This window comes from Sphaerodactylus townsendi, linkage group LG10, assembly GCF_021028975.2.
Source record: "Sphaerodactylus townsendi isolate TG3544 linkage group LG10, MPM_Stown_v2.3, whole genome shotgun sequence".
NCBI classification, from domain to species: Eukaryota; Metazoa; Chordata; class Lepidosauria; order Squamata; family Sphaerodactylidae; genus Sphaerodactylus; species Sphaerodactylus townsendi.
Window position 1 is genome coordinate 79,991,895 of NC_059434.1, and position 15,078 is coordinate 80,006,972.

A 15,078-nucleotide genomic window follows, 5' to 3' on the forward strand; every position below is an offset into this window, starting at 1 on the left:
ATTCTGGGGAAACCATGCGTTTTCTCAAAAAAAAAGTTGCACACAGTATCGAAATGCGACAGGAAAATGGCTAATGGAACAACGGCTGGAATGTGGGCACAAAAAAGGGGGTCGGCACACATTTCGGCTTAAGTGTGTGCGAACAGATGTGTGATACTGCGACGACCTCACATGCCAGATCTGCAACAAACAGTGTGTGCGAAAACGCCCTAAAAGAAAAACGCAGCAACAGTCAGTTCTAGCGTAGAAATGTCTCGGGGCAAATGTCGTTGCCTGTCGCCCACGAGAATAGAACTCTGGTTCTTCCACCTCCAGTTAGGCCCCGTGAGGATGTTGAGTGTTGTGCTTTTTGTTTTCTAAAATGAGAAAGACCATTTCTGCAGCGAGAGCCCAACAAACAGAACTGGAGAGTTTGGGCAGCCGTCCGGTTTAGGTGACGTGATCCAAGAGATGCCAGTTCGCACAATCCGCCTCAGGAGCTTCAGACGGATCTGCTTTCAATGAGGTAGGCCCGTTGCCGAGCAGACGCACGCGGGGGACGTGTTGCTTGCTCGCCGCTCGAGCAAGCGAAAAAAACAAACAGTGTAATTCTTCCCTTTCCCCATAAGATTATTCATAAAAATACCAGGATGGGTGTTCCTTTTTTTTTTTTAGGTATATACTTTTTTTTTTACAATTTATAAAAAGATGTTACAAAAAGGAAATCTGTGCGCCATTAAACTTCTGTTCCATCATGTAAATTGTTGTGAACCTTCACCTCCAAGTTCACTTGCTTGACCTTTGCCCCTTTGACCTTGTAGGTCCCTTCATTTTCACAGAGTATATTCAAGTTCTTCACGGTGCAATACTGTCTGTTTACATTTTTTTCTCCCCTCTCTGTGCTTCTCCTGGCAGCCTCCACTTTGGTGTTGAGGGGATACTCCTCTGGGCCGCCCTTTGTGGACTTTTTCTTTTTCCTGTGTTTCCGACACTTCTGGGTCACAAAGCAAACGACCAACAGCACCAGGAGCAATAGCATGACGGCTGCAAAGGCGCTACCGATGGAGGCTCCCGTTTGAGACAGAGAGGCGGCGGAGACGGCCTCTTGGCGCTCCAGGTTGAGCGACTTCATATTGGTGCCGTTCTTGACTTGATCTCCTTCGTTGTCATAGATCAAGGAGTCATCCAGAGCCGGACCTCCCCGGTTGTCCACAAGATCCCGGCGGTGGCGGTTCAGCTGGTGCACGAGGGAGCGTGGGACTCGAGGGCCCGTGATGGTCTCGGGGCCAATGATGTAGATCACTTGAAGGTACCACTGATGCCCAGCTTCCACCTGTACAAAAGGGAAACAAATCCAAAGACCTTATTTGTACAGTTATATCCCGTCTTCCTCCCATCATTATTTATTTTAGGTTCCTGCCCAGGGGACCTCCTGACTGTCCCACTGAACAAACAAGTTTTTCTGGTGGCACAAGAGGAAGGGCCTTTCCAGTGGTGGCCCGATGACTATAGAACAGCCTCCCCAGGGAGATCCCCTGGCCCCCTTCACTTCTGAACTCCGGAGGCAGTTGGAGACAGGACTGTCCTTGACTAATTCAGTTTTTATTGACCGGCAGTCCTAATGGTGATTTTCAATTGTCGTCTTTTATGTGTTTTTTATAACGGTTGTTTTATTTACTTTGTATTTCTGCAAGGCAGATAGACAGTGAAAAAAACTAGAACACGGCTATACAGCCCAGAAACCAGACAGCACCCCAGTGAAATTTTTTAAAAAATAAATACAATTTAAATTTAAATTTAAAAAATCTAAATTAAAAAAATTGTATTGACGAATATTCTTCAATAGCAGAACAGAACATGAATTTAAAAAGAAATGAGGTATATAATGGAGAGGTTTACATAGCCATTAACACAATCATTTATGATGTTACAGTATACGTATCTAAAAACATTGCCTACCATATGTGTGTGTGTACATATATTAAAATGCCTACTATATGTGTGTGTGTACATATATTAAAATAGTACATACACTTAGAATTCTAAGTGTATTTACTATTTTAATATCACAACACAACACAATTCTAAGTGTATTTTAATATCTTGGTTAGAGTAAGGTCCTCTTAAAATAGTGTAATATTTTTCTATGTAAGTAAACTGATATGTATTTGTCTATCAGCTTTAAAAAGAGACATTTGCATTGGACACAACTGTCAAGTCACACACCTTGTAGAGCGCGTCCACCTTCATGATGAAGCCGTCCACTCCAGGCATGCTGGTGACGGGATGGAAATCTGGCAATTCAGAGGCAAAACAGGCGTCGAAAGGTACGTCATGAAAATATTTGTCCGTCACTTCTGGTTGATTCCGGTCCTGCAATATGAAGAAAGCAGCGCATGATAATAAGCTGTGACTTGACTGCACATTACAGTTTGTTTGTTTGTTTGTTTGTTTGTTTGTTTGTTTTTATTATATTTATATACCGCCCTCCCCAAAGGCTCAGGGCGGTGTCCATCAATAATAAAACAGTTTCAAACATCATCATAATATATAAATTTACATAAAAGAGTACATAAAATACCAAGACTCCAGATGGCTTCAACCCCTCCCTCCCCTCTTTATATACCCACAGGAGGCCAGATGTTCTTATGGCGGAGTTGACATCATCCCGGCTGGCCAAACACTTGGCGGAACAGGTCCATTTTACAGGCCCTGCGGAAACTTTGTAAGTCCCGCAGGGCCCCGATCTCACCTGGAAGCCTGTTCCACCAGGTAGGGGCCAGAGCCGTAAAAGCCCTGGCCCTTGTAAAGGCCAGCCTGATCGCCTTGGGGCCAGGGATCACCAGTAGGTCCTCCTCCGATGAATGGAGGGGCCTAGAAGGGCGATATAGGGAGAGATGGTCCCTCGGATAAGTTCATGTCCATCCTTTGACATCTTTCTTCCAAATGGCAAGAAATACTTTATGATACATGAGGCTCAGCTGTGGGGTAAAGCAGTGGATCGTATCCACCCCAAGTCACAATTCCAAGCATCTCACAGGAACATGCAAGGAGCAGCACGTACCAGCAGTAGAAACCTGTGTTTTAAGTGCTTGCTGGGTTGGATGCATCCATACTGGGGTCCCTCATTATATATGGTCCCAGTGGGGTCAAAGAAAGGCACGTAGCCATCCTTTCCAGTACAGAGATAGACCTTCTCCAGCTGCAGCTTGTAGGCAGAGTTGAGGTTTTGTTCAGGGTTCCACATCACTCGGCCGTACAGGATTTGACCTGAGACGAGGAAATTTGCAGGAGTCAGACCGGTGACAGGATTTTAGAAAAACAGCCACAACATAGATTGAACAGAAAAATGCCAGGCATGGCAAGTGGCTGCACGGACACAGTGCCTCATGGGATTGTCTCAGAGGCATAGCTGGGCCGGAATGTGCCCGGTGCACACTCTGTGTTTTCCGTCCCCCCTGTGGTGCCCCCCCCCCCACACCTTAGTGCAGGCTGGAGAAGCGGCCTGTTCCCTTCAGGCTGAAAATGGCCTGGTGGGAACTACACTTCCCATGAGACCCTGGGGCTCACAAGGTCTCCTGGGAAGTGTAGTTCCCACCAGGCCGTTTCCAGCCTGAAGGGAACAGGCCGCTTCTCCAGCCTACACTAAGGTAACTTAGAAGGCCCTTGCTTTCACATGCTGCAGGTGAGCTCCCCAAGGCACCTGGTGGGCCACTGCGAGTAGCAGAGAGCTGGACTAGAGGGACTCTGGTCTGATCCAGCTGGCTTGTTCTGATGTTCTTATGTTCTTAACTGTGGGGGGGGGCGCTGCAGGGGGGAAGGAGGGGGCGCTGCAGGGGTCCGCCTCCAGGTGTGCGCCCGGTGCAACAGGCACCCCCCTGGTAGCTCCACCTCTGGATTGTCCGCAATGCCATACAACATTGGTTTCCAACCTGTTTTCATAAACGTTCCCCTCGGCAACCCACTTCTCTAAAACTGTACCACCACCACCCTCGATTGGATAATCCATTACAGGACTTGTTAATTTATTTATTACATTACATTTATACCCTGCCTTTTTCCAGAAGACTCAAGATTTGGTCCGGCTGACAGGAAAGCAAGCCATACCCTTTGAGAAAGCTCCTCTGTAGTCCATCTCTTCCACCGACACTTCCGATTTGGTCGGGTCCATCAAGAATACTTTTTCATTATTGCAGAGCTGAAACTCGGTGTTGAGGGAATACACAACAGGGACGGGCCGGTTAGTTTGCTGAAAGGCAATTGGGATCAAAAATCTAAACGGGGGAAAAAAAAGGAGAAAGCGGGGTTGGGGGGGGAGAGAGATGGCAAATGAAATCCTTTCTCAACAACGATAATTAATGACTCATTTTTCTCTCGGATCAATCTGATTCTCTTGCAGGTAAGGTCACCGTGAATGCAATTTTAATTGCGTCAGTATGACAATCTCTGCCCCATAGGAACCACAGGCTTGCTACGGGGCAGCACGCCAGTATATAATCGGCCAGTGTAATATTTAGCTCCTCCAATGCATATCTCCTACAAAATCATTATTTTAATGAAAGGTCGTCTCCCTGTGGCAAAGCTAGTCATGTTCCCATTCCATTGGACAGATGACTTATTGATTTTCCCCAGGGCTAAAAGGAGGGAATAACCTGTGGTATTATTTGTTGCAAGACTGGGATCTCAATCTAGAAAGGCCCACTGACAAGAAGCGCTCTCCCTTTCTCCTTTATCATTTTCATTTGACGGCTGGGGCTAACAGAGTCAAGGAGCTGCCACACTTTCAGAAATAATCTAAGAAAAGGGATCACAGAAAAGGGATCACTGAAACACAAAGAACGGTTGTGATCCTATGATTATAGCTTTAAACCTGCTTTTAACCTACAAAGCTCTAAAGCATAGGTGTCAAACTCGCGGCCCTCCAGATGTTATGGACTGCAGTTCCCATCATCCCCTGCCAGCATGATTCTGACAGGGGATGATGGGAACTGTAGTCCATAACATCTGGAGGGCCGTGAGTTTGACACCTGTGCTCTAAAGCATTCTTGAGCAGTCTTGAACTACCAGATACAACTGCAAGAATCTTTTCAGAGTCTTGAGTTTAATCTACATTACACAAAATGCCACTGATGATAAGCTTGGGTCATTTAAAAAAAATAGAAAAGAATACCCTGTTTCCCCGAAAATAAGACATCCCCGGAGAATAAGGAGTAGTGGAGGCTTTGCTGAAGTGCTAAATATAAAGCATCCCCCGAAAGTAAGACGTAGCAAAGTTTTTGTTTGGAAGCATGCCCGGCGAACAGAACACCAGCGCATGCAGCTGTGGAGCGGAAAAATAAGACATCCCCTGAAAATAAGACACAGCTCATCTTTGGGAGCAAAAATTAATATAAGACACTGTCTTATTTTGGGGGAAACACGAGTAGTAACTACTGCACTTGGGACTTGAAAAAAGGATTGGTATCCCCCAGTGGTGGGATCCAAAAATCTTAGTAACAGGTTCCCATGGTGGTGGGATTCAAACTGTGGTGTAGCGTCAATGGGGCTGGGCGGGGCATGACGGGGGCGGGGCATTCCTGGGCAGGGCTGTGGCAAGGACGCAGCTGCTGCGCCGGTCCTTGGGCGGGAAATGAATGCACGCAGGCGCAGGCTGCCACGCACACCGGTGCACCTCCTGCTAGACTGCTTCAAGTTCTGCGCGCTGCTGCTGAGAGGAGGGGCGTAACTAAGGCAAACATCACGTGGCAAAATCACCAATTAGTAACCCCCTCACGGCACACACAAATAATTAGTAACCTACTCTCGGGAACCTGTGAGAACCTGCTGGATCCCACCTCTGGTATCCCCCCTTCCTCCTTAATTCTTAGCAGATCATTCCTGCCACCTGTCTGAATAAATGGACAAATGAATCAAGCTTTTTACAAAATTCATATTAGCAACTAGCCATAAATTTTGCTGTCAAGTCACAGCTGATATATGGTGACCCTGCAAGGTTTTTACGGCTAAAGACAAACAGAGGTGGTTTGCCGTGCCTGCCTCCACGTTATGACCTGGACATTCTTTGGAGTTCTCCCAACCAAATACTAGCCAGGGCTGACCTTGCTTAGCTTCTGAGATCTGATGATAAACAAACAGGAAATATATCCAAGTACAGTGAATCTAACAACAAATAAAATAAAGAACAATGAATGCGTTTCCTTACTTTTCGGGAGCGTGAGCAGTACAAGGAAATGGCTTATCTCCGGGATCGACCCACGATTGTGTGGGCTGTACCGTACACGGAATTAAGTAGATAGTATATTCCCCTGAGTAATCCTTCCTGGAAACAGAGTCAGAGAGAGAGAGCACCACAGAGACTGCATTAATCCGAGAGTTGTTTGTATACACAGAACCCTTTTGCTCATGGAACAAAATGCACGCTCGTCCAGCAAAGATGGATCATATAAAAAATAAACGCACAAACCAAACAGGCTTCCAGGTCGTGTGTGTCTAAAGTGTTGTCGAATCACAGTTTTGCAGGGTTTTCAAGGCAAGAGACATTGGGAGGTAGTTTGCCATTGCCTGCCTCTGCGTGGACTGAGAGAATTCTGTGACCTGTACTTTTCCTATGCTGCAGAATTATGTTGAAGATGGAGACTGAACTATGGAGAAAAACATGACCTAAACATTCTATGTGTAATGGGCCCATCATATCCTAATGGCTACAGGCATCTCACTGGAGCAGAATTCCGGCAAAACATAAGAACATAAGAACAAGCCAGCTGGATCAGACCAGAGTCCATCTAGTCCAGCACTCTGCTACTCGCAGTGGCCCACCAGGTGCCTTTGGGAGCTCACATGCAGGAGGTGAAAGCAATTGCCTTCTGCGGCTGTTGCTCCTGAGCACCTGGTCTGCTAAGGCATTTGCAATCTGAGATCAAGGAGGATCAAGATTGGTAGCCATAGATCGACTTCTCCTCCATAAATCTGTCCAAGCCCCTTTTAAAGCTATCCAGGTTAGTGGCCATCACCACCTCCTGTGGCAGTATATTCCAAACACCAATCCCACGTTGAGTGAAGAAGTGTTTCCTTTTATTAGTCCTAATTCTTCCCCCCAGCATTTTCAATGTATGCCCCCTGGTTCTAGTATTGTGAGAAAGAGGGAAACATTTCTCTCTGTCAACATTTTCTACCCCGTGCATAATTTTATAGACTTCAATCCTATCCCCCCTCAGACGCCTCCTCTCCAAACCGAAGAGTCCCAAATGCTGCAGCCTCTCCTCATAAGGAAGGCACCCCAGTCCCTCAATCATCCTCGTTGCCCTTCTCTGCACTTTTTCTATCTCTTCAATATCCTTTTTGAGATGTGGCGACCAGAACTGGACACAGGACTCCGAGTGCGGTCGTACAACATGTACAAAAACCATCTCAAAATAATGTCAACAGCAACACACGTCACAGCTCTCCTTTTCTTTTACCTGCTGTAGGAACTGGTGGCTCTCCAGAGCTGGTAAGGGGAGTCAAAAGTCTGGCCGCTCCACAAAAGCTGCAGGTCAAACTCTATCCCTCCCAGATGGTCAGGAGTCTTGATGAAGGACTTTGCGTCGGGCAAGGTGTGGTGTTCCATCACAAAGTGTCCTGCACGCGATTCAAAGTCGAGTGAGTGACACAGCTTCACTACGAGGATCAAGTTTCCAGAACTAGAATATTAATATCACACTAACAACGGTACTGACGGACAAATGACTCTGGCATCGTTGCCACTGTCAATGCTGGTGGGGGGAAAAAAATGCAGTCTTAAACATTTACATGCCTCTAAGCGCATTGATTTTTTTCCCCCTTAGGAATGAACTGTAAGTTTGCAAGAAAAATTATCTCTGTGTGAAAGAGAATAGCAGATGACCCTTTCTGTAGAAAAAGCCCTTGGTTTTTTTGGAGGGGGGGGGGAGCTGATTTAATGGCAATGTCATAGGGCCGAGGTGGCAAACCTTTGGCACTCCAGATGTTATGGACTACAATTCCCATCAGCCCCTGCCAGCATGGCCAATTGGCCATGCTGGTAGGGGCTGATGGGAATTGTAGTCCATAACATCTGGAGTGCCAAAGGTTCGCCACCACTGTCATAGGGTTTCCGAGGCAAGAGACAAAACAGAGGTGGTTTGCCATTCTTTACCTTCGCTTAGCAACCCTTAATTTATTAATTTATTAATCAGGGCCAACACTTCCAAGATATTACTAGATCGGGCTAGCTTGGGCCATCCAGATGATGGCAGGAAAGGCCCTGCCTTACTACAGAATCCTCCTAATTCTTTCACTCAGCAGCAGCAGAAGGCCATTGCTTTCACATCCTGCACGTGAGCTCCCAAAGGCACCTGGTGGGCCACTGTGAGTAGCAGAGTGCTGGACTAGATGGACTCTAGTCTGATCCAGCAGGCTAGTTCTTATGTTCTTAAGATCTTCTCTAGACTGGTTTTCTGACATTGTTTAACTAAGGCCCCTTCCGCACATACAGAATAATGCACTTTCGACCCACTTCTACAATCGTTTGCAAGTGGATTTTATTGTTCTGCACAGCTGCAAAGTGCATTGAAAGTGGATCGAAAGTGCATTATTCTGCATGTGCGGAAGGGGCCAAATTGCTTCTCAGACCGCGGGCTGAGATCCATAAGGGTATTGCGACTCTCCTGCAGGTGGGTCAAAAAGCCAGGAGCAGAGCAGGGTGAGTTGGAAGAGGAAGCTTTTGGCTTGCCTCAGTGGCGTAGCACCCAGGGGGCGGGGCGTCTTGCTCCAGGCGCGCACCAGTGCGGGGGCATGGCAGGGGCACATGTCCTCCGGGCACAGTTCCCCCTTGCTCCGTCCCTGGCTTGCCTCCACACAGTTGTAGAAAAAAAGAGAAGAGAGGAAGGAGCTGCTATGCTCATCCCTCCATTTCTTTTTTGTGCTCTTCTCTCATTCCCCCAGAGAACCTGCCAGCTTTCTAGCCCAAGGTGGGTCCCACACGCCATGTCTGGGGAGGGGAGGACCATAAACGCTGTCCTTAGTTCCTTGGAGGAAAGGAAGGACACAAACTAGACAGACAGATTATCTGACTCAGCCGGGCCCTCTGAGCATGGAAAGCAACAAGCGTCGTAGACTAGGCCTGTTCCCTCTGGTGGCATCTCAGAGCGTAGCCCTGAAACCTGCCATTAAAACCAGGGTGTAACCCTGGAAGGAGCAAAGAAATAATAACAGTGAGCATGTGCAAAGTGATTGACCCCTCCCTACTGACCCAGAAACCCCAACCAGCCTCTTTGTGCATGCTGAACTAGGGATAGGAGCCAAGAATCTAGGGCAGAAAGTGTCACCTTCCTCCCACACGTTTCAGACCTCTCTGGGTAGAAATGAGTACGTGGATACCTCTGAACTTGGCGTGAGTCTTGAACTCAATGACGAGGCGGCCGTCCTCTCGGATGTAGATCCTTATTATTTGCAGCCTGGCCGAAAGGACGCTGTCGGTCTGAATACCTGGAAGAGAAAACAAAAATCGAAGGAGGGATTCAGCGGGTACTGATCAAATGAAACTTGCCCTCTTATCATGAGAAGGTACTATAACCCAGCCTTACAGCTGGACTTACTTGAGTGCAGAAGAACCTTAGAGACCCTCAAGATATTCAAGGCATCAGCTTTCAGGAGTCACAGCTCCCTCTGTCAGAGTCTCAAAAGCTCATAGAAGAAGAAGAAGAGTTTGGATTTATATCCCCCCTTTCTCTCCTGTAGGAGACTCAAAGGGGCTTACAATCTCCTTGCCCTTCCCCCCTCACAACAAACACCCTGTGAGGTAGGTGGGGCTGAGAGAGCTCCGAGAAGCTGTGACTAGCCCAAGGTCACCCAGCTGGCGTGTGTGGGAGTCCACAGCTCAGGCGGCAGAGCTGGGAATCAAACCCGGTTCCTCCAGATTAGATACACGAGCTCTTAACCTCCTATGCCACTGCTGCTCCTACACTGCTGCTCGATACACGAGCTCTTAACCTGAAAATCCTGTTAGTTTCTAAAGTACTACTGGACTCAAGTCTAGCTGTTCTACTGAAGCGACAAGAAAGGACGCAAAGCAGATAAAACCTGTTTTGATTCTGCAGTGTAGATGCTTTGAACAGTGGCGTAACTAGGGAGGGTCACAAGGGGACGGGAACCCCAGGTGTCACTAGGGGTAACATGGGTGCACATTTTGCCCCTTCCTCCCCCAGGAGCGAAGCTGCTGGATTGGGGGGCACCCCTTGGCGTACCCTGACAAGGTGGCCTTGCAGACCTGTGAATTATAAAAATGCCACCCCCACAACAGATTTCCAAAGGTAAAATTGGGAGCAGTGTCTGCAGCAGGAGCAGGGAAGCCCCCAGTCTCCAAGGGAAAAACTCTCCTTTTTCTCCAGTTTGGGGCCAAGGGTGTGTGGGTGTGTGTGCGCAATTTCAGTGCTTTCCTCAGGCACCATTTTTCACTAGATATGCCTCTGGCTCTGATTCTCAGTTGATGTCCTCCACTTTGAACTCTTTTGATTCCAGCCAGGCTGTTCCCTGGCAACTCAAAAGTAACAACTGGGAAGAAACTGGATTGCTTACCTGTTCTCCAGAGAACAGTGTCATAAAAAAAGGAGAACTCCATCTCCGTGTGATGCTCGAGAGAGGCCCACCCTCTGGGTGCCGTCACGTAAATGTAGGACACGTAGAGCGGGACGTGGACAGTCAGGAAGGACTGGGCTGAATCGCGTACCTGTCAAAATGTGCAACGCTGCTGTCACCCTCATGGAGAACAGGGCAGTGAATGTTATTGAAGGATATTGAAGAGATAGAAAAAGTGCAGAGAAGGGCAACAAGGATGATTGAGGGACTGGAGCACCTTCCTTATGAGGAGAGGCTGCAGCGTTTGGGACTCTTCAGTTTGGAGAGGAGACGTCTGAGGGGGGATATGATTGAAGTCTATAAAATTATGCATGGGGTAGAAAATGTTGACAGAGAGAAATTTTTCTCTCTTTCTCACAATACTAGAACCAGGGGGCATTCATTGAAAATGCTGGGGGGAAGAATTAGGACTAATAAAAGGAAACACTTCTTCACGCAACGTGTGATTGGTGTTTGGAATATGCTGCCACAGAAGGTGGTGATGGCTACTAACCTGGATAGCTTTAAAAGGGGCTTGGACAGATTTATGGAGGAGAAGTCGATGTATGGCTACCAATCTTGATCCTCTTTGATCTCAGATTGCAAATGCCTTAACAGTCCAGGTGCTCGGGAGCAACAGCCGCAGAAGGCCATTGTTTTCACATCCTGCACGTGAGCTCCCCAAGGCACCTGGTGGGCCACTGCGAGTAGCAGAGAGCTGGACTAGATGGACTCTGGTCTGATCCAGCTGGCTTGTTCTTATGTTCTTATGTCCTTAATGTACTTATAAGCCCCGTTGAATGCTATAGTTCTAAAAGCTCATGAAGAAGAAGTAGTGTCTGGATTTATATCCCACCTTTCTCTCCTGGAAGGAGCTTCAAGGTGGCTTACAAGCTCCTTTCCCTTCCTCTCCCCACAACAGACACCTGGTGAGGTGGGTGGGCTGAGAGAGCTCAGAACTGTGACTAGCCCAAGGTTGCCCAGCAGGAATGTAGGAGTGCGGAAACACATCTGGTTCACCAGATAAGCCTCTGCCAAGGAGAAATGAGGTGCAAAGGACACTAGTTTATTTGACCATTTAGATCTAATATGTCAAATGAACTATTCTCCCTTGAATGTCACTCCTCCTCCTTCCCCACTGCCACAACCACTTATCAGTACACACACATTTTCCCAGGGGGACAAATAACACCTCCCCAAAACATTTCAGGTCAGGAAAACAACATCAGGGCAGTAAAGACAAGCTCCTTTTCCCGGTGTGCCACAGTTCTCATTCAAGGTGGACCCCCATGCAGCTAGGAATGTATTTCAACACTGAACTCCCAGCAGACATGTAACAGGGCACAGAGCGGACCCATAAACAGCGTAACGTGTACTTCAGCTCTGGTCTTGTCACTGTCAGCCGAAACTCACAAAACTGCATTGCAGGGGGTTGGACTTGATGGCCCTTGGGGTCCCTTCCAGCTCTATGATTCTAACAGACTGAAACCTTTACAGATGGTACTACCTGGAAGTCAGCCGTGACCGATCCTCCGCAGACATCAATTAATTCTGTCATGTCATAGTAAGCATCAAAGGTCCAAATGCAGCTCTTCAGGTTCAGGTGTTTGTAGAGCTGGATCGTCTTTGGCTCCCTCACACTGGGGTCAAATTGGTACGGCCGATCGTACCCGGGTCCCAGAACGATTCTGTGGTAGGTCACTTCATCCAGGAACCCAGCATCTGGCCACGAAAGAGCACATGGAGAGATCAACCTAAGTTCGAGTTGCGTTCGACCTAAGTGCTCCGCACAACCGCTGGGATCGGCGTGGTTTTGTACCAGCTTCGCCCCGTGTAACGGTCAAATTTCTGACTCCAGTTGGGAACTACTACTTTTTCAGGGAACCACGCTCAAACTCAGCTCGATTCCAGTAAAGTGCGGAATCTCTGGTGCCAGGAGTCCCCCATTCAGCCAATCACAGCTGTTTCAGGCATGCGTACAGCTGGCCAATCAAAAAATGCCACCTTCGTCCCTCCATTCCTGTAGCAGTTTTTTTTATAACGCGTGTGGGGATAGACGGAACATGGCCGTAGAACAGTAGCCAATCGGAACGGAGCGGCGAAGAGGCACAGGATCAAGCTGGTTGCAGTGGGGAACAACAATGGCTTCGACCTAGATCAGTACCCTTCTCAGGGAACTGGGTTGAACCTATTTTACTCATGTGCGGAATCGCCCTTTGTGTGTGTGAGTGACATGCCTTAGCTACATCATAACTCCTGTTAGAACTATAATGCTCGCCAGGTACCATGTTATGTCCTCTGCCTTGTTTCACGGTAGATTTAACAATCAAGAAAAGTCTAATAGATTGGGCCCATGTAATTCTGGCTTAGTGAATCTTTGGCCCACCAATTATTATACTGCCCAGGATTCAAGATCAGATCCAAGTATGTGAATTTTGCTCCCTTATTTTCAGCTGATCTCCTTGTGCATTTTTGCGCATGATTTTTTTTGTCCTCCTCTTTTTGTTGTATATATTTTGTAGCCTAATTTTTCATAGCTCGAATCGTAATGAAGGAGAATTCCTTTTTAAACTCTGTTGTGTTTTTTACTCTGCTAAGAACTGGGTGGTTTCAGTTCTTCTATCAAATTTTATGCTAATTTATGAATTTTTTTGTAAGCTGCCCTCTACTACAAAAACTGAGAGGATGAAAGCCGGGTGCCTTTTTTTATTGACCGACCATGGCTCTCTCCCAACTTGTGCCGTTGCTAAGTTTCTTTAGATGGTCCTAAGGATACAAGAAAATCAGGACCATGAAGTTTGAAACTGATATTCGATTGGGTTTATTTCTTTTTGGGTGTTGTTCTCTGCCCATAAATGCACAGAGCACTGACTGACTGACAGCAGAAAGGCCCCGCGAGAGGCGCTGCATCAGCGTCAAAATGCCAGAGGCTTTTTAGAATGGGCTGCCTCTGTCCCTTCATCTACCCCTGAAGCCGAGCTTTCTCCAGGGCCAGGCCAGAAGGACGGCAGCAAAGAGACACCCGCTTAATTAATGAGATTTGACTCTGCTGGTTTTGTTTCGTTGCCCGAGCCAACCATTTAGCCGAGAGGGCTCATTACCGGAGATGCCTTTGCGGTCTTGGATGCTGACGAGGTTGGAGCAGACGTGCTGGTGCCTGTAGATGGACTCCGACAATAGGAAGTGCAGGTTGTGCAGAGGCATGGTGGAGATGAGAGGCAGCATGCCGTCCTGGTGTGGAATCTGCACCGAGATGTGGATTCTGGAAGTCCACCGAGGAGAAATTCAAACGGGGGAAGCGGGGGGGGGGGGGGCGGTAAGAGGGGAAAAAAGAAATGCATGAGTTCTTTTTTATAAGAAGAAGAGTTTTGGATTTATATCTGTCAGAATCCCCCAAACTGAAATAAACTCATGTAAAAGAACAGTAGTTTATTGAGTATTGAGGATCTTCTCTGGTCATGCCAGAACTGAGGTTTGCCCGTGCAAAACCCAGTAGTTAAAACAGACTGCACCCCCCATCCTGGGAAAGTGCACCCAAAAGGAACTGTGAAAGAGATAACGGTAAAGACGGCCAGGCACTAACCTTGAGCAGCACCTGGTACAGTTTAACATCATACAGAAGACAGTTGAAAGTCAGTTAGAAATGCAATTAACCCATTCCTCCACCCCCAGCATACAGAAAGCAGCAATAGCAAAATCCCCATAATAACAGGCCTCCTGACAATATCCCACGTTTCTCCCCTGTAAGGAGACTCAAGGTGGCTTACAAGCTCCTTTCCCGTCCTCTCCCCACAACAGACACCTCATGAGGTGGGTGGGGCTGAGAGTTCTGAGAGAACTGTGACTAGCCCAAGGTCACCCAGCAGGAATGTGACAGGGGAAGGGAAAGAAGTTTGTAAGCCCCTTTGAGTCTCCTTACAGGAGAGAAAGGGGGGATATAAGTCCAACTCTGCTTCTTCTTAAAGGAATGGATCAATGGATCCACCTCAGATGAAGGAATGGATCACTGAGATCCACCTTAGACAAAAAAAGGCAGCTAGTTGCGTGCATCATCCTTTTCTTTTCTTTTTTGTAAAAAACATCACTCTGTCACAATTTTCTCTGGGCAACTCCTTTGCTAGGCTTGGTCTCCCACCGAACTCTACCTGTTGGGATGTTCCTTGTGCTTGACATCCAGATACTTCAACGTAGCAATGAACGACTGTGCCTGGAACCCCCGGGCTGTCCCAGCCACCACCGGCGTGTGACAGATGGCGCTGTCCGTCCCAATGGTGACCACGTTGCTTCTCAGGGGCGTGCCAGCATGGCCAACCTTATCAACAGCTTTGGCCATGCAACGCACGTGGAAGCGCCGGCTGAAATAGATGCTGTCCAGCACCTGGGAAGAATGAAGAAAAAGAAAATGCTGGGTGCGCTAAACAAGGCCCTTATTGTCAAAGGCTTTCACGGCTGGAATCACTGGGGTGCTGTGTGGTTTCTGGGCTGTAT

The 15,078-nt window shown here is 47.6% G+C and overlaps 1 protein-coding gene across 1 annotated transcript in view; it reads right to left on the minus strand.

Moving 5' to 3' along the window:
- Window positions 1-215: 215 nt before the first annotated feature.
- FRAS1 (Fraser extracellular matrix complex subunit 1) overlaps window positions 216-15,078 on the minus strand; it is a 200,981-nt gene continuing 186,118 nt past the window's right edge. The window contains exons 55-65 of the mRNA XM_048509698.1: window positions 14,736-14,968; window positions 13,692-13,852; window positions 12,098-12,312; window positions 10,552-10,702; window positions 9,355-9,462; window positions 7,437-7,596; window positions 6,182-6,298; window positions 4,087-4,253; window positions 3,044-3,249; window positions 2,206-2,352; window positions 216-1,312 (exon numbers count right to left, since the gene is read on the minus strand). Coding sequence (XP_048365655.1) covers window positions 716-1,312; window positions 2,206-2,352; window positions 3,044-3,249; window positions 4,087-4,253; window positions 6,182-6,298; window positions 7,437-7,596; window positions 9,355-9,462; window positions 10,552-10,702; window positions 12,098-12,312; window positions 13,692-13,852; window positions 14,736-14,968 — 2,262 coding nt within the window. The 3' untranslated portion in view covers window positions 216-715. The remainder of the gene's footprint in view (window positions 1,313-2,205; window positions 2,353-3,043; window positions 3,250-4,086; window positions 4,254-6,181; window positions 6,299-7,436; window positions 7,597-9,354; window positions 9,463-10,551; window positions 10,703-12,097; window positions 12,313-13,691; window positions 13,853-14,735; window positions 14,969-15,078) is intronic.